At 38.9% G+C, this 19,376-nt stretch overlaps 1 protein-coding gene across 4 annotated transcripts in view; it reads left to right on the forward strand.

Annotated features, from left to right (window-relative positions):
• The window catches only part of apaf1 (apoptotic peptidase activating factor 1), a 246,539-nt gene that overhangs the window by 52,420 nt on the left and 174,743 nt on the right, over nucleotides 1-19,376 (forward strand). For 3 of the 4 annotated variants that reach the window (XM_063072508.1, XM_063072510.1, XM_063072509.1), the window contains exons 7-10: nucleotides 4,928-5,059; nucleotides 14,219-14,457; nucleotides 16,862-17,029; nucleotides 18,059-18,190. In XM_063072508.1, the coding sequence (XP_062928578.1) occupies nucleotides 4,928-5,059; nucleotides 14,219-14,457; nucleotides 16,862-17,029; nucleotides 18,059-18,190 (671 nt within the window). Of the gene's footprint in view, nucleotides 1-4,927; nucleotides 5,060-8,282; nucleotides 10,456-14,218; nucleotides 14,458-16,861; nucleotides 17,030-18,058; nucleotides 18,191-19,376 lie in introns of those variants that run through there. The other variant, XM_063072511.1, reaches the window with a different exon arrangement.

Genomic DNA, 19,376 nt, shown 5'->3' on the forward strand with positions numbered 1-19,376 from the left:
GCATCTGGAGTACTGCATGTAGTTCTGGCCTCCTTACTTGAGGAAGGAAATACTGACTTTGGAGGCAGTGCAGAGGAAGTTCAGGTTGATCCTGGAGATGAGAGGGTTACTGTGAGGAGAGATTGAATCGCCTGGGACTATACTCGCTGGAATTCAGAAAAATGAAAGGAGATCTTATAGAAACATATAAAATTATGAAAGGGGTAGATAATATAGAGGTAGGAAAGTTTCCACTGGTAGGTGAGACTAGAACTAGGGGACATAGCCTCAAGATTCGGGGAAGTAGATTTGGAATGGAGATGAGGAACTGCTTTTCCCAGAGAGTGGTGAATCTGTGGAAATCTCTGCCCAATGAAACAGTGAAAGGCTACTTCAGTAAATATATTTAAGCCAAGGTTGGATAGGTTTTTGCATAGTAGGGGAATTAAAGGTTATAGGGAAAAGGCAAGTGGGTAGAGATGAGTCCATGGCCAGATCAGCCATGAGCTTTTTGAATGGCAGAGCAGGCTTGACAGGCCAGATCGCCTACTCCTGCTCCTATTTTTTATGTTCTTATATAAAACAGAAAATACTGGAAGCACTCAGCAGGGCAGGTGACATTTGTGGAAAGAGAAGCAGAGTTAACGTGCCAGAACTGGAAGAAGAGAAAACAAATTAGTTGTTCTGAGGATGTTCACTGGAATGATTTTGGGAATGAAAGGCTTATCTTATGAAGAGTGATTGTTCTAGACCTTTATTCGCTGGAATTTAGAAGAATGAGGGTGGATCTCATTGAAATCTATCAAATGTTGAAAGGCCTAGTGGATGTGAAGAGGATGCTTCCCATGGTGGTGGAGAGGGCACAGCTTCAGAATAGAGGGTATCCATTTAGAACGGAAATGAAGAATTTCTTTAGCCGGGGATGGCAAATCTGTGAAATTTGTTGCCTGCCACAGGCAGCTGCGAAAGCAAAGTCATTGGGTGTATAAATGAAGTTTGGTAGGCTCATGATTAGTCAAAATGTGAAAGGTTACAGGGAGAAAGCAGGAGAATGGCATTAAGAGGGGAAATGGATCAGAGCTATTATGAAATGGTGGAGCAGACTTTATGGGCCAAATAGCCCAATTCTGCTCCTGTGTCTTATGGTCTTAGGGGATAAATGTAAGAGCACTTTGGTCAGCAGGTTGCTAGGGGTGGTTAGATGTTGATTGTTAAAAATTATGCAATATAGAACTCTATGACTATAAAGTCTGTGCTCTTGGAGAGAGGAAAGCTGAACCTACTTTGCAGATAGATGACTTGCAGCAGAAGTGGCCAGATCTGATCCAGAGAAAGTAAGCTAATTGAAGTTCTAGTATTGAAGATTGATATAAGCCTGGATGGAATGTGATGCTATTCCTCAAGTGCCGGGCCTCATTACGGCAGTACAGCAGATCCGAATGGGAGTGGGATGGGGAAGTAAAGTGGCAGGTGACAAGATTCTTGTAGTAGACCCAGAAGATTAAATGCAGGTGATCCACAGAGCAGCCTGGCCTGCTGCATTCACCAGCAACTTTGATGTGTGTTACTTGAATTTCCAGCATCTGCAGAATTCCTGTTGTCCACAGAGCAGTTACTCAGTCTTGCAGATGAAGCCACATTGTGATCTCTGATTGTGGCACAATAGATTTCAAGAAGCGCAAGTGAATCGTTGCTTCACCTGAATAGATTGGGGCCCCAGATAATGAAAGGGGAAATTTAAAAAAGGACAATTGTGCTTCTTCTATGGTTGCATATTAAAATGCAAAAACACGTGGATGATTGTGGTGGTGGGCAGTGGTTGCTGGGGACAGAAGAATAATCCAGGGAATCACGAAGGAATCAGTTCCTAGAAATATTGTAAGTGAAGGTTTGGCAGGGTGGGGGGGGGGGGGGAAGCGGAATGATGTGTTTGGTGATGGAATCTTGTTGGACCTGGGACAGTTTTGCAAAGGACAATCTATGGAATGCAGAGACTGCTGAGGTAGAAAGTGTGGTTGAGGGGAGCTCTGACTTTGCTCTGTCCAGCAGGAGAGAGGATGAGAGCAGAGGTGATGACGCATTCCCCACCTCCCTTACTTCAAACAAGCTTGGTTTTCTCTGTTTCCCAGTTTCCACAATGGGCCTTTGATCTGAGAAGTTAACTCAAAATAGGAAAGAAGGATTCTATTCAAACAGAAGGAAAGTATGAGATGTAGAGCAAATTAAATGTACAAACGTAGCTCAATTAACTGCAGTTAATTGGTTGCAGGGTGGAGATGTAAGGTGCTCCTTCCCTCCACTAACTTGCAGGTCACCCTTGCGCAGGGTGTAACACTGGTTTAGTCCCACCCAGTCAGGGTCACATGAAGCCATGAGCGCAGGTGGCGAATGATCGTATGAGCAGCTGGAGCACATCACATGTCCTGTTTATGTAACTGACACCAGGCAGACAATCTCTGAAGAGTATTGATAATAGCTGGGGTCACCCGTCTTACAAAGACACTGCTGAGAAGAAGGCAATGGCAAACCACTTCTGAAGAAAAATTTGCCAAGACCAATCATGGTCATGGAGATAGAAAAGAATAAGCAGGTTAAGGACAGATGGAAGACCATGATCACCACATCGTATGACACACCACGTAATGATAATGGTGGTGACAGAAGTTAAAGTCTGATCAATGTGACTTCACATTTCTAATAATTTTCCATGCTGTAGAGACTTGAGGTAGTAACAAGCTTAGTATTTGTCTAAAATTACTTGAACAGAAATACCTTGGTGGTGAGGTAAACGATGTTATTTTATTATATAAAAGAGGTGCATGATTGGAACTTTTGGATCCTTACGTTTACTGATGGTGTTGCCCTCAGATTCACAGACTTCATGTCATATTTTAAAACAAGTTCTGAGCCATTATCTCAAGAACTTTAGAATTCAGAAGGAATTAGACGCCATTGCATTGAATTCAGTGTTTATGCACCGAACCTCTTGAAAGGGATGTAATAAGAAATCACTGGAATTACCACAATGGAGATTAAATCACATACATGCATATGTAGGAAGAAATGCGCATCAGCATTCTGTGTTCTCCAGAGTAGAATTCCAAGGCTTCACAACCTTTTGAATGAAATGCTACTTACCATTGTTATTTGAGGCTGATTCCCCCAACCTCGTCATTAATCTTCACTTCTAGAATTTCTGGACACTCTCAGCATTTGTCCTTCTGACCTTTCCTAGAATTTTATATATTTGAATGAGATAGTCCCTCGTTGTTTTAAACCAGAGAAGTCAGATCAATAAATCTGCATTTTGAAAGTAAAGAGCTGTGAAGCGGCAAAGCACTGTCAGACTATTAATCAGACACTTTGAATGAGCCACAAATTTTTGTATTTAAGCAGTGAAGCATCCAAAGCCATGAACTTTAGTAAACTCTGCAACCACTCTTCTATCTTCCTAGTTGACTATGGCAGTAAAATAGATTGCTTTGAAAACAAGAAACAATATTGAGTAAGGTTAATCAGAAGCAAGAGAAAATCTGCAGTTGCTGGAAATCCAAGCAACGCACACAAAATGCTGGAGGAACTCAGCAGGCCAGGCAGCATCTATGGTTGCATCCACTGCTGAATTTGTTTCAAGGATGATAGGTTCAGATTTCTGTTGAAGGAATAATAGGAAGAGTTTATGGAAGTGAACAGTGCTAAACTGTGGATAGCTGTTGAGGTTGAGTTTGTAATGTTTAAAAGGTATTTATAAAGTATTTGTCCAATAGTTCTGCTAAAATTGGTACTTCTGCCCGTGCATCATATCTGAGTCTATGTTCTAGACTCCTACATGAGTGTGGGCAAATGCAGGAGAGTCAAATCTCTGCACAGATGATCACTGCTATTGTGGCCATTGTTGGTGTACAGTTATGGAGCATGAACTTATGCTGGGTAATCAGCCTACTGCTGAACCTGTGTTAGGTGAGAAGAGATGGTGATATTGCAACTCCAATGGAAAAGACAAAAGGGAGGATTTAAATATTATGAACAATTTTTAACTTAAATAGTTTATTTTCCCACTGCTGCCTGTAAGGAGTTTGTATATTCTCCTCGTAACCACAGAGGTTTCCTCTTGGTTCTCTAGTTTCCAACCACAACCCAAAGGTGTACCGGTTGGTAGCTTAATTGGTCATTGTAAATTATCACATGATTAGGCTATGGTTAAATTGGGTATTGCTGGGTGGCACGCTCAAGGGGTCAAAAGAGCCTATTTGGCACTGTATCTGAGTAAAGAAATAAAATTAAGTTTTTTTTGTTCACTTTTATGCTCCAAATTTTAAATTTTTTTTATTAATGCATTTAATAGTCTTGAACATTTTTGGATGCGTGGGAGAAATTTTAAAAATATTTTGGCATTTGACAGTTTTGACAGCTGATTCAACCTTGAGGGGTTATGACTTTGACTGTCAAAGTATTTCTTTCAAAGTGGTAAGATTCTGTCCTGCTTGGAGCCTTGCTGATTAACGATTTTCTTTATGCTGGATCTCATTACATGTGCAAATGGAACAAGCAGGTGGGTGATGGGGGGTGGGGCAATTTTGCAGGAGATCTCATGCGATTTAAAACTAAGAATTAAACAATGCCACGTAATTGCAGGAACATGGAAGTAGAGTTACAATCCTTTGCAACCATGGGCATGATCAGAGAGTAGTCTGTTACTTCTGTGTTTTTGTAAGGGCTTCATTGAGAACTGCAGCCCATACAAGGATGAAGTTGTACCTCACCATTAGATACCACTCTCTGTAGATGCAAGTGAAAAATGAGTAGAGAATAACCCACTGGGAATGATTCGCATTTATCTCTGAAGATGTTGAATCATTTTGGTTGTCAGTGAAGTGTTGCTAGTTAGCATTACTAATTAGATAAGTCAAACCTGAATACTGATTAAACTTTTTAACATGTTTTGCAGGGAATCAATTTCACATTTCTGTGCAAAGTGGTTTGAGCAATGACAAGGGTCTAGAGATACTGGCACGTTTTGCTAACATGAAGGCGTCCTGTTTGCCAGAGGAAGCACACAGCATAGTGCAGGAATGCAAAGGTAAGTTTCTAATGGAATATGGCAGCAAACTAAATTGTGTAACAAATCAGGAATCTCATTGAATAGAATTGGAGTAAAGTTATAATCAAGAAGAGATTTTTCTTTATATAGTACAGTGGTTAAAAAAGAGTTACCTGCATTGTTGGGTTGTTACTTTGCTTGTGCTGCAGTACTTAGTTTTGCCACTGAATGGCAGTGCAACACATAAAATTTCAGTTGGGATCTTAATGAATTGTAATATATTCTTACTTTCTGCACAGCACTTGTGCATCCCAAGTTCAGTATAATATGTGCAATAATATTTAAGCTATTGTGCATCACAAGGACCTTGGATGCAGTCGTGTGATTTAAATCGCTCATGGATGACATGTTCTTGCCTATCATATTATGTATATCAAGAACTGTGTTGGTTTTAACATTGAGTTACATATATCATTCATGGTTGCATTCTAATTTTGGAAAATAATTTTTTCTGATGACAGGTTTGATGGATGTTGAGACCCAAGAACATAAATTTAGTTTGTGATTTGAATATGTTTCATAGGGGAATAGAGTTTCATGGATTTTTCATAGTGACTCATCCCCATTTATTATACATAAATGTCATCATTGTAAGACTTATTTCTTTATCATGCAAATGCTTATTGCTTCCCTTATTAATAAATTGATAAATTCAGGATGCCATCAACCCAATGTATGTTGATTCATACTTTACCTTTAAGGTGAGGGTCATAGCTTAAAAAATAAACTTTTGAATAAACTTGTAAATTGTTTTCTTAAAATTAGTGAGACTTTGTAGTCTTTTACCCAGATTTCTATTTTACTTGGGACGGTAAAATGTTCCTATTCTTACGAAATAGCCCTCCTTCCAACTTGAGTCTGGGCAGCTATGAGTGAAATGATTGAAATATTTCAGTAATACACACTGTGTGCTGGAGGAGCTCAGCAGGTCAGGCGGCATGAATGGATGGGATTAACCAGTCGACGTTTTGGACCGAAGCACTCCTGATGAAGGGTCTCAGCTGGAAATGTCGACTGCTTATTCCCATCCATAGATGCTGCCTGACCTGCTGAGCTCCTCCAACACATTATGTGGATTTCCAGACATCTGCAGTACCTCTTGTGTCTAAAATATTTCAGAAATTTTATCTGTGGCAGATACTTCATATCTGTTCATTTCAGGGTTAGACTTAAACAAAAAAGACCTTTTCTGTCACATCCTTTTACTGGAGTTGAATCACTCCAGCTTAATTGAGCTACCTGTAAACCAAGAACAATTAGAACTTGTGGCTTCTAAAGGAAGCAATCCTTTACTTAACTGAAAAAGTTATATTGGCCTGAAATTTGTGAAAGTAACAATGGGGAAATTGCTGGTGCCTACAGTCTTCACTGAGAAGAACATCTGGAAATTTCTCATGGGCAATTAAGCTTGGAATCCACCAAATGGTGTCGGTGACAACCATCTCTTCTATCAGGTGCACTTTATGAGTGACTGACCTTCGAGTGGCTTGCGTAATCTTTATTTCTGCTGACCATCTATATTTCTCCCACGCATCCAAAAATGTTCAAGACTATTAAATGCATTAATAAAAAAAAATTAAAATTTGGAGCATAAAAGTGAACAAAAAAAACTTAATTTTATTTCTTTACTCAGGTACAGTGCCAAATAGGCTCTTTTGACCCCTTGAGCGTGCCACCCAGCAATACCCAATTTAACCATAGCCTAATCATGTGATAATTTACAATGACCAATTAAGCTACCAACCGGTACACCTTTGGGTTGTGGTTGGAAACTAGAGAACCAAGAGGAAACCTCTGTGGTTACGAGGAGAATATACAAACTCCTTACAGGCAGCAGTGGGAAAATAAACTATTTAAGTTAAAAATTGTTCATAATATTTAAATCCTCCCTTTTGTCTTTTCCATCATGTCTGATTTAATGTGTGATTAACCCAATCACATCTGTGCTGGTACACTTGAGATCAATGCAAAGAATAAAGCATTTGGAAGAAGAAAGCAGTGTTGGTTCTTCTTGACATTAAATAGTTCAGTAACTTCACAAGTGCAGCATATGAAGTTGATGTCTATACCTCATCATTATGACTGCAGTGTTCAGTCATTACCAACAAGGTTGTTTATTACGTTACTACAATTTAGTGAGTAGCTGTGTGAGTTGTAATCCTCACTTCTTTTCTGCTGCTTTGCTGTAGGCAGAAATTGTTCGTTCTGATTCTGTTCCTCCTCCCTGTTACCTGCTACGGTGAAAGATACAACACATTCCCTATAAATAGTTCCAAATTCAAAGTGACATTGTATTTGAGGAAATCTATGCTCTGGAGCCAGCTAAAACTTTTGGAGTAGCTTTAATTGAGGTCAGTGAAGCATTGCTTTCTGTAGTAAAATCTGGGCCAATATGTTTTATGTAATGTCCCTGTCTTTGTGTTAGTTCCTAACAAACTAGTGGATAGTTTACTTCTAATCACATCAACAATGACTAGGTTTTCTTATTTCAACAATTCTCATGCAAATTTTCTGTCTGTCACAGTTTGAACATGTATAGGGATAAGCACTGCAGTGTTTATGTTTGAAAGGGAGAGTGCCAGGACACGGAGGGCTGGGTGTGGGAAGAACTGATCAGGGAGTCATTGCAGAAAGTCGGGGGAGAGGAGAAAGATGCGAATAGTGGTGGGATTATGTTGGATAACCTGCAGCTCTACCAGCCTGGTCCCCTACATTCAGTACTCATAATGTGGCCTCGACATTGAGTAAGCAAGCGTTGTTTAGCTGCCTGTAATTCTGTCAGGCTTCCAGTTGTGTGTCATTTCCACTCCCACACCAGCCTTTCTCCCTGTTTTCTGTTTATATTTCCAGTATCTGCATTTTTAGGTATAATTTCATTTAGTGCTTTTACAGTTAGTATAAGGTATTAGCTTTCAACCATTTAGCTAGGCCATTTGCAACATATCTACCTGTCTCCTCTTGTACAAATAGTGTCGTTTCCTCAAATGGACTCATTCATTCAAACCTGGCAATAGTTTTTGTCTATAAACATTGCAGCAAAGGGATTTGAATTGCAAAGCATGTTTCTTCCTTTCTGTATTTTCTCTCCGACTTAATCTGATAACAATTAATTAGAATTGTTTGAGTTTGAGTCCAAGGGCTCCAGGACTTCTAACTGTGAGCAATCTGATGTCATTCTTATTTTCGCTTGCATATGTTGCAGGAATCCTCCAAGGGGACCAGAACCTTGCCGCCTGGTTTGGAGGTTTACATGCTTCAATGACTTGGAGAGCTGGAGTGAAGGCCTTGTGCTTTGGCTCTTGGTAGGGTCACCCAAGCCAATCAGGGCAAAGGGTAGAGGCGAGACTAAGTGGTCCACCATTCCTCCAGGTTTGGGGGTTCATCTCAGGGCTAACACCCTGACCGGTCAAAAAACAATTGTTATGGAAACAGCAATGAAGAATTCTTTTCTACATTCGGGTGGAGGACCTTCATTGCTGCCCTAAACAACGACAGTGTAATGGGCAGTAAGTAAATAATTAAGGATGAAGAAATGCCAGTATCACTGAACTGAAAAACAGAAGCAAGTAGTATGTGAGAAACTTCACTATCATATATTATTTAATTGAGAGCCACATTGTTAAACACAATAAAAATAGTGTATTGACACAGTTCCATAATTTTGTTCATTTGACTTTTCTCAAACTGCTGTAAACTGGAGCACTGAGTTTCCTGTGCATCACTTATCTGGCCTGTTCTGACAGATGGTGCTGCAGCAACTTAGCATGCTGTATGTGCAGATGGCAGTGTATAGCTTCAGGTGCCTATTTCATGGAGAAATATAGAACAAAGTGTACCTCTCCTGCAGGTGATTAGGAATTTCTTGTGCCATAAACTTGAAGGCTGTGGTCTTAACTGTCATTGGTAAGGCAATAAAGATTGTTAATTTCTTTTTTGGATCGTGTCAGAAATCTAAGCTGTCATTTCCTTTGTCAAGGTCATATATATTCACCTGTCTTCTTCTCATGGCAGCAGGTTGGATAGCACAGAGATCCTTCTGTTTTGTTGTGAGGTGTCAACCTAGATTTTGTGCTTTAATCTCTAAAGCGGGAGTATAACTTGTCCATCTGTGCTGATCACCCCATCCTTGACTAAGCTGTTCCACTGTGAACATGATCTGTTATGAGTCAACATGACACTTTCAGATCAGGTCATGCATGGCACATAACCTCCGCCGCACTGCTCAGGTGTGTTTCTGGGGTACAGGGGTTAGCGACCCTTGTGCCTGTTCTATCGCTGAGCAGCAGTGAACCATCTGATTGGCCTATCAGAGTTCTCTTTGGGAACTAGCTGACTTGATCAGCATTTTTGATCTGGCTATTGTTCACGATTGCACTTAATAAAAAAAATTGCATTAATGCAAAAATTGCATTAAAAATTGCATTAAATTGACCAATACCATTATACAAGGGGTCCATTGTCCCCAGATTGGAAACCCTTGGTCTAAAGTCAGGCTTGGACTACTGACTTGTATGACTTCCTGTTTTACTAAAACACACTCACATTGTTACCCTGAGGATGCCCATCCACAGTCTCTTACTCTGCTAAGCAGTTGAATCTTGAGGTGAATTTAAGGTTAATTATGACCATCCAGTGTTCTGAACATCTTTCCCCACTTCATTGCATTGTTTTAACCTATAGGCTCTCTTCTTGGATAGGAATCTCTGCAATTGTTTACTTCTGTGATTTTTGAAATATTTAACTGATAATTGCTCGGTTTAAAATATTTGATGATGCTGCAGGCATTCGATCAAGAAATTAATTGAAAATAGTGACATATTTGTTAACCAGCTTTATTCTGACCTTGGAGTCTAGCTATGTCAAAACTTCTGGCACTTTGAGTTGCCATTACATAATCTCCTATGTCTGTCTTTCTCTGAACACCAGAGTTTTGGACTTAAGAATTTTTTTTCTGTGTGTTAATATAACCATTTTTGGCTTGGATAGGTTGTTACCATTTGTTCATATTCCAGTTCCTTTAAATAGAAATACTCCTGCACTAATCATGAAAGTGCTTGGCTAACAATGTTGAATTGTGAGGCTGAATATGATTTATTTACTCACATTTGTTCACTTCAATCTTTGGATTATTTGTCAGTTTGAGTAGATTCCCTGCTTCCTGTATCAACTGTTTTTAAGCTTTAAGCCTAAGAAGCTCAGATGTCATAAATCATTTTTGTAAGGCTGGAGTTCTTACAAATGTATAAAAAACTCGTGCAATAACGTGTAACTTTTCAAATAGCCTTAGTCTGACTGTCATTCACTAATACCAAAAATTTAATTGTTGCAAAGTATGGTTCACATGCTTTTCCCACCCTCTTCCAATCTTCTCTTGTTTCTAAAGACAATGACTCTTTGCTGAAATACAGTTCAGGAGCTGAAGATTCAAATACTGAGATTCGATTGTTGCTGACACTCTCACTTTAAAAATGAGCAAAAAGTCCTGATGACATTGGGAAATAGTGGCAAGGTAAAGTTGCTGAGTTCAATTATGTAGAGGATTTGAATTAGAAGCGTGTGACATAACTGCTTTAATGGATTACAGTAAAACTCCAATAATCCAGCACCCGTGGGTGGTGCTGAACTGGCAGATTTTCCATGCCACTGAATGTTATCCCCATTAATATCCCAACAAACTTTTAATTCACCTTTTAATGTTACACAAAAGTATTATAAGTTTTCTAGTGAGCCAGCTGAGTTTAAAAGCAGTGCTGGAACAGACCATGGTCTGTTTGAAGGGAACAATGGAAATGGGGCCCTTATGATGTAAAAGGGAGCAGTGAAAATGGGACCTTGTGAGGTGATAAGGGAATGTGATAAACAGAGTTCAGTGAACCGGATGCTGAACCTCAGGAATTATGAACAACTGGATATCAGATTATCGGAGTTTTACTGTTGTCCTGGTAGACGCTTTTATGTAGTTTTAAAGAGGAGCATTGATCTTGTTCTGCTCTTCTGTTTTACATCATGCCCCAATGGTGATCTCTTTTGTGACCTATGGGATTACGCCAAAAAAACATCCATTTCTACCAAAAATATTCCCATTAAAAACACAAAGCTTCTTTCAAAGAGCTTTGTGGATGAGGTCCAAGTAGTAAAGATCAGATGATAAGGAAATTTGAAATAAAAGGGGTAAGGTAAACCAAAATCATGAAGCTTTGAAATGGTTGAGAAGGTAAATTAGTGAACACCAGATGTTTGCATGAAATGTGAATAGGAAAGGAATGGCTGTGGACTGCAGGAGATAATGTAGGATAATGAATGAGTTCAGAGTTCACCACAAATAGTACCATAGCAGAAGAAGGAGAATAATCTGAAATCTCATATTAAAAAGTTGGAAAGATCATAGATTGCTACTCATTTAGTACAGGTGCTAGTGAAACTATATCAATAGTTCAATTATTCCACTTAATATCATAGAATGCATACAATATACAACCTGAAATTGTCATTCTTCGCAGGGATCCACAAAACCAGAAGAGTACCCCAAAAAATGAGTGACAGTAAATATATTAGAACCCCCAAAGCCCCCCTACTCCCCCTCCCACACAGCAGCAGCAGAGTTGCTTCCCCCACCTTCCTCCCACTTATTTCAGTAAAAAAAATGCAACAGCATCCTCCACCCACCAAGCAAACAATAGGAAAGCACCTAAGAAAGACCATGATATGCAGTACAACAAAAACTAATCATTCACATACCACAGGCTGTTGGTAGAATCTCAGGTGGTGACAAGAGGGCATATAGGAGTGAGATATGCCAGCTAGTGGAGTGGTGCTACAGCCTGGCATTAATGTCAGTAAGATGTAAGAGCTGATTGTGGACTTCAGGAAGGGTAAGATGAAGGAACACATACCAATCCTCAGAGGGATCAGAAGTGGAGAGAGTGAGCAGCTTCAAGTTCCTGGATGTCAAGATCTCTGAGGATCTAACCTGGTCCCAACATATCGATGCAGTTATAAAGAAGGCAAGACAGCATCTATACTTTATTAGGAGTTTGAAGAGATTTGGCATGTCAACAAATACACTCAAAAACTTCTATAGTTGTACCGTGGAGGGCATTCTGACAGGCTGCATCACTGTCTGGTATGGAGGGGCTACTGCAAATGACCGAGAAAAGCTGCAGAAGGTTGTAAATCTAGTTAGTTCCATCTTGGGTACTAGCCAACAAAGTACCCAGGACATCTTTAGGGAGCAGTGTCTCAGAAAGGCAGCATCCATTATTAAGGACTTCCAGCACCCAGGGCATGCCCTTTTCTCACTGTTACCATCAGGTAGGAGGTACAGAAGCCTGAAGACACACACTCAGTGATTCAGGAACAGCTTCTTCCCCTCTGCCATCCAATTCCTAAATGGACATTGAATCTTTGGACACTACCTCACTTTTTTAATATACAGTATTTCTGTTTTTGCATGTTTTTAAAAACATCTATTTAATATACGTAATTGATTTACTTGTTTATTTATTATTATTTTTTTCTCTGCTACATTATGTATTGCATTGAACTGCTGCTGCTAAGTTAACAAATTTCACGTCACATGCTGGTGATAATAAACCTGATTCTGATTCTGACAAAAGCAAATACTTGGTGATTTACGGTGTTGAAATCTGCTCTGTGGCTTCCCCCTCCCAAGTTCTCTGACTCAAGAATTGGTAACAAACTCTCACCTACCAATGAGAAGGAGATGGGAGTTCATTGAGTACAGAACCTCTGACAGCTGATCCACTGTTCCCGATGTTCTGTTTCTGGAATATTCTGTGCAATTCTTAGAACTATAGCAAGAATATAGAACCATTGGTAACAGTTCAGTTCTTGCTAAAGGTGTAGTTTGGAGAGAAGAAATGCCAAAGTCTATGTATATATTCAGTGTTTTTCAGGAAATATCCTGATTTGATAGAGATTATCACCATGGAACACAGATTTATGTAGAAAATAGACACAGTACACAGGTGCTTTGAGTTTTTTTAAATTTTACTTGTGGGTTATTCTGGCTGTTGAAATGATTGCTGCAACCATCAGGAAGAAGTACAAGAGTTTCAGGACACACGCCATCAGGTTCAGCAACAGTTATTACCCCTCAACCTTCAGAGACTTGAACCAAAGGGGATAACATCACATGCCCTATCACTGAACTGTTTCCACAAGCTATGGACTCACCTTCAAGGACTCTTCATCTCATGTTCTCGATATCTATTGCTTGTTCATTCATTATGTTTTTTTCTTTTGTATTTGCACATTAGTTGTCTGTACTGTTGGGTGTGGTCTTCCATTGATTCTGTTGCATTTCTTGGATTTATTGTGTATGCCTGCAAGAAATTGAATCTCAGGGTTGTATATGGTGACATATACTGTATGTACTTTGGTAATAAATTTACTTTGAACTTATCTGGAAATAGTGATTTAGATCTTCTGTATTGATATTTCACTCTCAATGGCAATTAGCTACAATTAGAAAACATATCACTGGAAGCTGATGTTTACTTTAATATTAATGTGCATGTGAGTGTTAAAGTGCATTTTTTTCCCTTCTCTAATGGTGTACTTTTTACAGTTGTGTGAATGAAAGGAATGACTTCCCAATTGCAATACAGAGAACTGAATGGTTTATCCTTAATTCTTTGTCAGTTTATGTAACTAAATCTGGAAATGTTGACCTGAGGGCATTTATTAGACTATGTTATTATGCAATAGATTGATTCCTTTAATAAGTGGAAGGCATGGGTGACTAAGGTCCTGCTACTATCTATAGTCATGCTATCATATTTTGTATTTCCTCGGGGCATAGGAGGTGACCATTTGGCCCATTGAGTTGGCGCTGGTTCTCTAAGCGTTCCCATCTTTCTCATTCTTCCACTTATTCTGTAATTTATTCTCTCACATACCCATTAGCTCCTCCCCTTCTGTAAAACAAGGTTCAGTTTTCTTTCGCAGTTGTGGGGAAAAAAACTCGTGTTGAATCTTACATTGTTTAAAAAAGTTTTAATCATAATATGAAACACTACTTGCCAGCATAATAGCTGTCTTTCCCTGGTTGAGATTTTATAAAGCTATATTTCTCAAATTAAAAAAAAATTAGAAACATATATTAATATTTTTCAGGTTCTCCTCTGGTTGTCTCCCTCATCGGTGCTCTATTGCGAGAATTTCCAAATCGATGGTCTTATTACCTCAAACAGCTGCAGAGTAAACAATTCAAAAGAATTCGTAAGTCATCCTCCTATGATTATGAGGCACTTGATGAAGCTATGGCAATTAGCATTGAGGTTTTGGAGAAGAGTCATAGAGAATACTACAAAGACTTCTCCATACTAAAAAAGGATGTGAAAGTGCCAACTAAAGTAAGTTTTACTGTCTTCTAATAACCTGTGAATTTGTGTTTTAATTTTTGATAAGCATCTCCCAGTGGTGATGTGCAGGAGCAGTCTGTGTAGAGTTGCCCTTCCAGCTCCAGTCTGGGAATTTAATAAGGAGCTTTGAGTAAATAGTAAACTCTGTGATGTTCTTTACAGATAGCTGTTTGAGGTTGCTGAAAAGGTACTCTGAAAAATGAATGGTATTTTCATTTGCTGTGTTCCGGAATAAGCAGCACCATCTGCAAATTAGATGCCATTAATATTTATGTAAATCTATCACTTCTGTGGTAAGCCATTTTGAAACTGTTCTTTAGTGAGTTGTAGAGCTTTCATTATGTCAATCAATTTGTCACCCTTTTAGAAAGTAATGAATCAATCCAATGCAAGCATAGTTTAAAGAAAAACATTCCTGAAACATATTGATAAATTATTCAAATGAAAACTTCAGTGGAATTATACTGAATATGGTTCTTTTTGCATATTTGTGAAACTGAACCAATAAATCTATGCCAGGAAGATGTGGAGACACCTATGACCACATTTTTCTTGTGATTGCAAGACTCTGTTGGACTTTGGTAATGCATACTGCAAGTCTGGTTCGCTAGTTTATTGGCAGGACTGACGATGGGGGAGCTGCGTGGCCTTGCTTGTGGCATGGATTAGACCACATGGTGCGGTGTTGCCTGTTGCATTTGCACAGAGGAGGTGATGCTGGAGGCAGTGTGGTGCACTGTCAATGCTGGCACCTTTTATGGGTGCTCCCTTTGTCGTAAGTGAGGAAACAGATTCAATAGGTCTCGAAGGCGAGGACTCTGGACACAGTCTTGGTAGTAAAGGATTTTATTTACGGAAGGCAAACGTGGAAAAATGGCAACAGAAGCAACATGCACACGCACACAATTTACAGTAGTCAGATCAGCAATAAAACACGTGGACAATTAATAAAATCGCGTGGGAGCAAAGTACACACACACACACACACACACACCCCCGCCAGGGAAAAGTCAGTACGATACCCAACACCCTTGACTCTGTGGGGGCATGGCTCTTATGATATTAGGGACAATACCCACACCCCTAACCCTAATCAATGCACAACTCACCAACTCCTTTTCAGGAAGTTCTATTCAAAAGGTTCAAAGGAACATCTAAACAAGCCTGATGCATTTTGGAAACAAGTCCTGTGGACTGATGAAATTAAAATAGAACTTTTTGGCCACAAAGAGCAAAGGTATGTTTGGAGAAAAAAGGGTGCAGAATTTCATGATAAGAACCCCTCTCCAACTGTTAAGCACAGGGTGGATCGATCATGCTCTAGGCTTGCAGTGGCACGGGGAACATTTACTGGTAGAGGGAAGAATGAATTCAATTAAATACCAGCAAATTCTGGAAGCAAACATCACACCGTCTGTAAAAAAGCCGAAGATGTAAAGAGGATGGCTTCTACAATAGGATACTGATCCTAAACACACCTCAAAATCCACAATAGACTACCTCAAGAGGTGCACGCTGAAGGTTTTGCCATGGCCCTCACAGTCCCCTGACCTAAACATCATCGAGAATCTGTGGATAGACCTCAAAAGAGCAGTGCATGCAAGACAGCCCAAGAATCTCACAGAACTAGAAGCCTTTTGTAAGGAAGAATGGGTGAAAATCCCCCAAACCAAGAATTGAAAGACTCTTAGCTGGCTACAAAAAGTGTTTACTAGCTGTGATACTTGCCAAAGGGGGTGTTACTAAGAACTGACCATGCAGGGTACCCAGACTTTTGCTTCCGGCCCTTTTTCTTTTTTGTTATTTTGAAACTGTAAAAGATGGAAATAAAAAAAAAAGTTTTCTTAAAGTATTAAAGAAATGTGTCATATTTAGCTTCATGCCTTTTGGAAATCAGTTCATCTTTTACTCGCTGAGCTATTCACAGTAACAGAAATTTTAACCAGGGGTGCCCAGACTTTTGCATGCCACTGTATATTCTGCTTGCATTTTGAGGACTAGGGTGAATGCACATTGGCCATATATTTTCACTATCTTTTAATCTGATTCATCCTTTCTTATTGATTGGACTGAGACTTTGCTTTTTAATCTGCGCTTCGATAACTTGAAGCCTTCCCTACTACAAGTGCAGTGAAAGAGTTACTGTAATTACTGGGTGTACTGCAACATTTTGCGAAAGATGTTTTGAGTTTTGGTGTAACACCCTGGGGTGAATAAACACTTAGAATGTTAGATAGAGATTGTATGGGTTTTAATCTATGGAATTCGGGAATATATATTGATTGATATTTATTAGTAAGTTTTTTAGGATGGGGTGTCAGAAAAGCCATAGTTGGCAATATGTTTGTGGTCAATTCCATCTATTTATCATTGTTATTTTTCATATTTTGATCAGGTCCTGTGTATTCTGTGGGAGTTGGATGTGGAAGAAGTAGAAGACATTTTACAAGTGTTTGTCAACAAATCTTTACTGTTCTGTGACCGAAACAAGCAATCTTTCCAGTATTACCTGCATGACTTGCAGTTGGATTTTCTGATTGAACAAAATCACAATCAACTTCCGGTAGTTTTTACTTCAATAAATATATTTTTCCCTTTCCTTCGATAATTTTTTGTTCTTCAATTCAAATACTTATGTGTATCAGTTTTACATATAAGTAATGACTATGTAGTATATAGACAAAGACAATACATTTCGCAAGATGTTGTCATACCCATACAGTAATAAGACTTTGGATATTATGCACATAATTTTTGTTTAACACTAATATGGAAGTATAACCTTTTTGTTTAATGGATAAGCGACACTTTTCCATTTATGTCAAGAAAGGACAGAATATAGCAAAGAGGCTGTGGCATCTGTATGGAGTATGTACTGGGAGCTCAGGTCAGAGTGCTTTTCATTCAGGCTTTTTTTGCTAACAATTGTTGTTGGGTAGTCTTGTATGTATTAGTGTGTAGGATGTTGCTGGATGGCTAGGAAGTAGCCTGGATTAATTTTATAGTCTTCAATTCCTGGTCCCCAGTGGATGATGTAATTGAAATATTTTCTTTGTGGCTATTTTGGCCTATTGATTCTGTGTGGACTTGTAGAACAATCCCATATCCCCACTAGTTTTCCCTGCAATCTGTTCTGAAATTTTCATCACCTTTCCTTTGATTCCACCACTCTTCCTCTGTACTGCAGGGAATTCTTATTGGCCATTTAACCTGCCAATGAGTACTTTTCTGAGATGTAGGAGGAAAACAAAGCAGCTAGGGGATATCCACACAGAGACAGGGCTAATATTCGAACTCCACACATATGGAGGTGAGGGTTGAACCTCGTCTTTGGAGCTGTGAGACAGTTGTTCTGCTTGCTGTTCCACTATACCACTGTTTGAGAGTCAGTGGTTGGAGTACGTGTAATGGAAGCACCACTGGTTTGTACATGTACATTGTGGTTGGCGTAGGATCTTAATTTTAAAACAGCATATTAGTGAGAATAAGTTAGTGTAAGGGTGTCCAATTTGTATACATTATTGGTTTTATTACTGAAATATCTTGGGAGTATTTATTGAACTTCTATTTGCAATTTTTTTTTTTAACTAAGGAATTACATGCCAAAATGGTTCGTCAGTATCAGAAGACATATAAAAAGCTGCTTCCATCTCCTTCCGATGAAGATTGTATGTATTGGTACAGTTTTCTGGCTAACCATATGGCAAGAGCTAATTTGAATAAGGTTAGTGCTCATTTTACAATCACATTGTCATGATCAGTAAAACCTAACTTAAAGATGAAAATTCCAAGCTCATACTTGAAAATTGATAATATGTGACCATAGAAGGAAGGCACTTGTACTGGGTTTGGAACTGTTCTGGGCATAGCCTTCCCATTAATTGTCATGTAGAAAGGCCACAGAGCCAGAATACACTTGTAAGCAGCTAACAAGTTCACCTCAACTTCTCTACACCCAGGAGCAATTTCAGATCCTTGAACTGATTTTCTTGTTGATAACAAGGCTGTCTTAATTAATAGGGACTTTGTTAAGGACACCCACCTTTGTTACATTATTTATTTATTTTACCACTCTACAGTGGATACTGCAGAGGAAGTTTTTAGTTTTAATTCTGATGGGGGTTAAGTCATGATTTGTATTATAACATGATTCTTTCAGTTTACATTACCAATTATTACTCTTACTTTTAGATTCATTTGGATTTAGTTGTTGCTTAACAAGTTCATTTTGGACATGTTAAAAAATGGTAGGTTTGCGAGTTTAGTTCCAGACATTTTCCTCTGGTAAAAATTCAAAAAATTGCATAGTTTTTATGTACTCTACTCTTAAGATCCTGGGTAAGGAATTCTCAGTTTTTTTCCAGCTATAGGTGTCACTTCTATGAAATGTTTTTTGTAGTATTTTCAATTTGTTATACAATGGAACTGATTTTGTGATCAATTTTATTATCTTATTTGAATCCAAGATTCAAGATTGAATTCAATGTCCTTTCCAGAACACAAGTATAAAGGAGAACGAAATAATTGTTACTTTGGATCTGATGCAGCAGAAAGAAATAAAATAAAAGAACCTAATAATAATAATAAAAAAAATAAATACATAAGATAGCTTTTATACATAGATTAATTATATGTCCAGAAAATGGAAACAAACTGTGGAGGAACTCAAAGAATCAGGCAGCATCCATGGAGGCATAGGGTGGGGGAGGAGGAGAGGTTGATGTTGATGTTTCAGGTCAAGATTGTGCATGAAGTTTGATTGTTTATTTTGCTCTGTGTGGGCACGCGACCAAGTGGTTAAGGCATTCGACTAGTAATCTGAAGGTCGTGAGTTTGAGCCCCAGCTGAGTCAGCGTGTTGTGTCCTTGAGCAAGGCACTTAACCACACAGTGCTCTGCGACGACACTGGT

The sequence above is a fragment of the Mobula hypostoma genome, chromosome 20 (assembly GCF_963921235.1).
Source record: "Mobula hypostoma chromosome 20, sMobHyp1.1, whole genome shotgun sequence".
Taxonomy (NCBI): Eukaryota; Metazoa; Chordata; class Chondrichthyes; order Myliobatiformes; family Myliobatidae; genus Mobula; species Mobula hypostoma.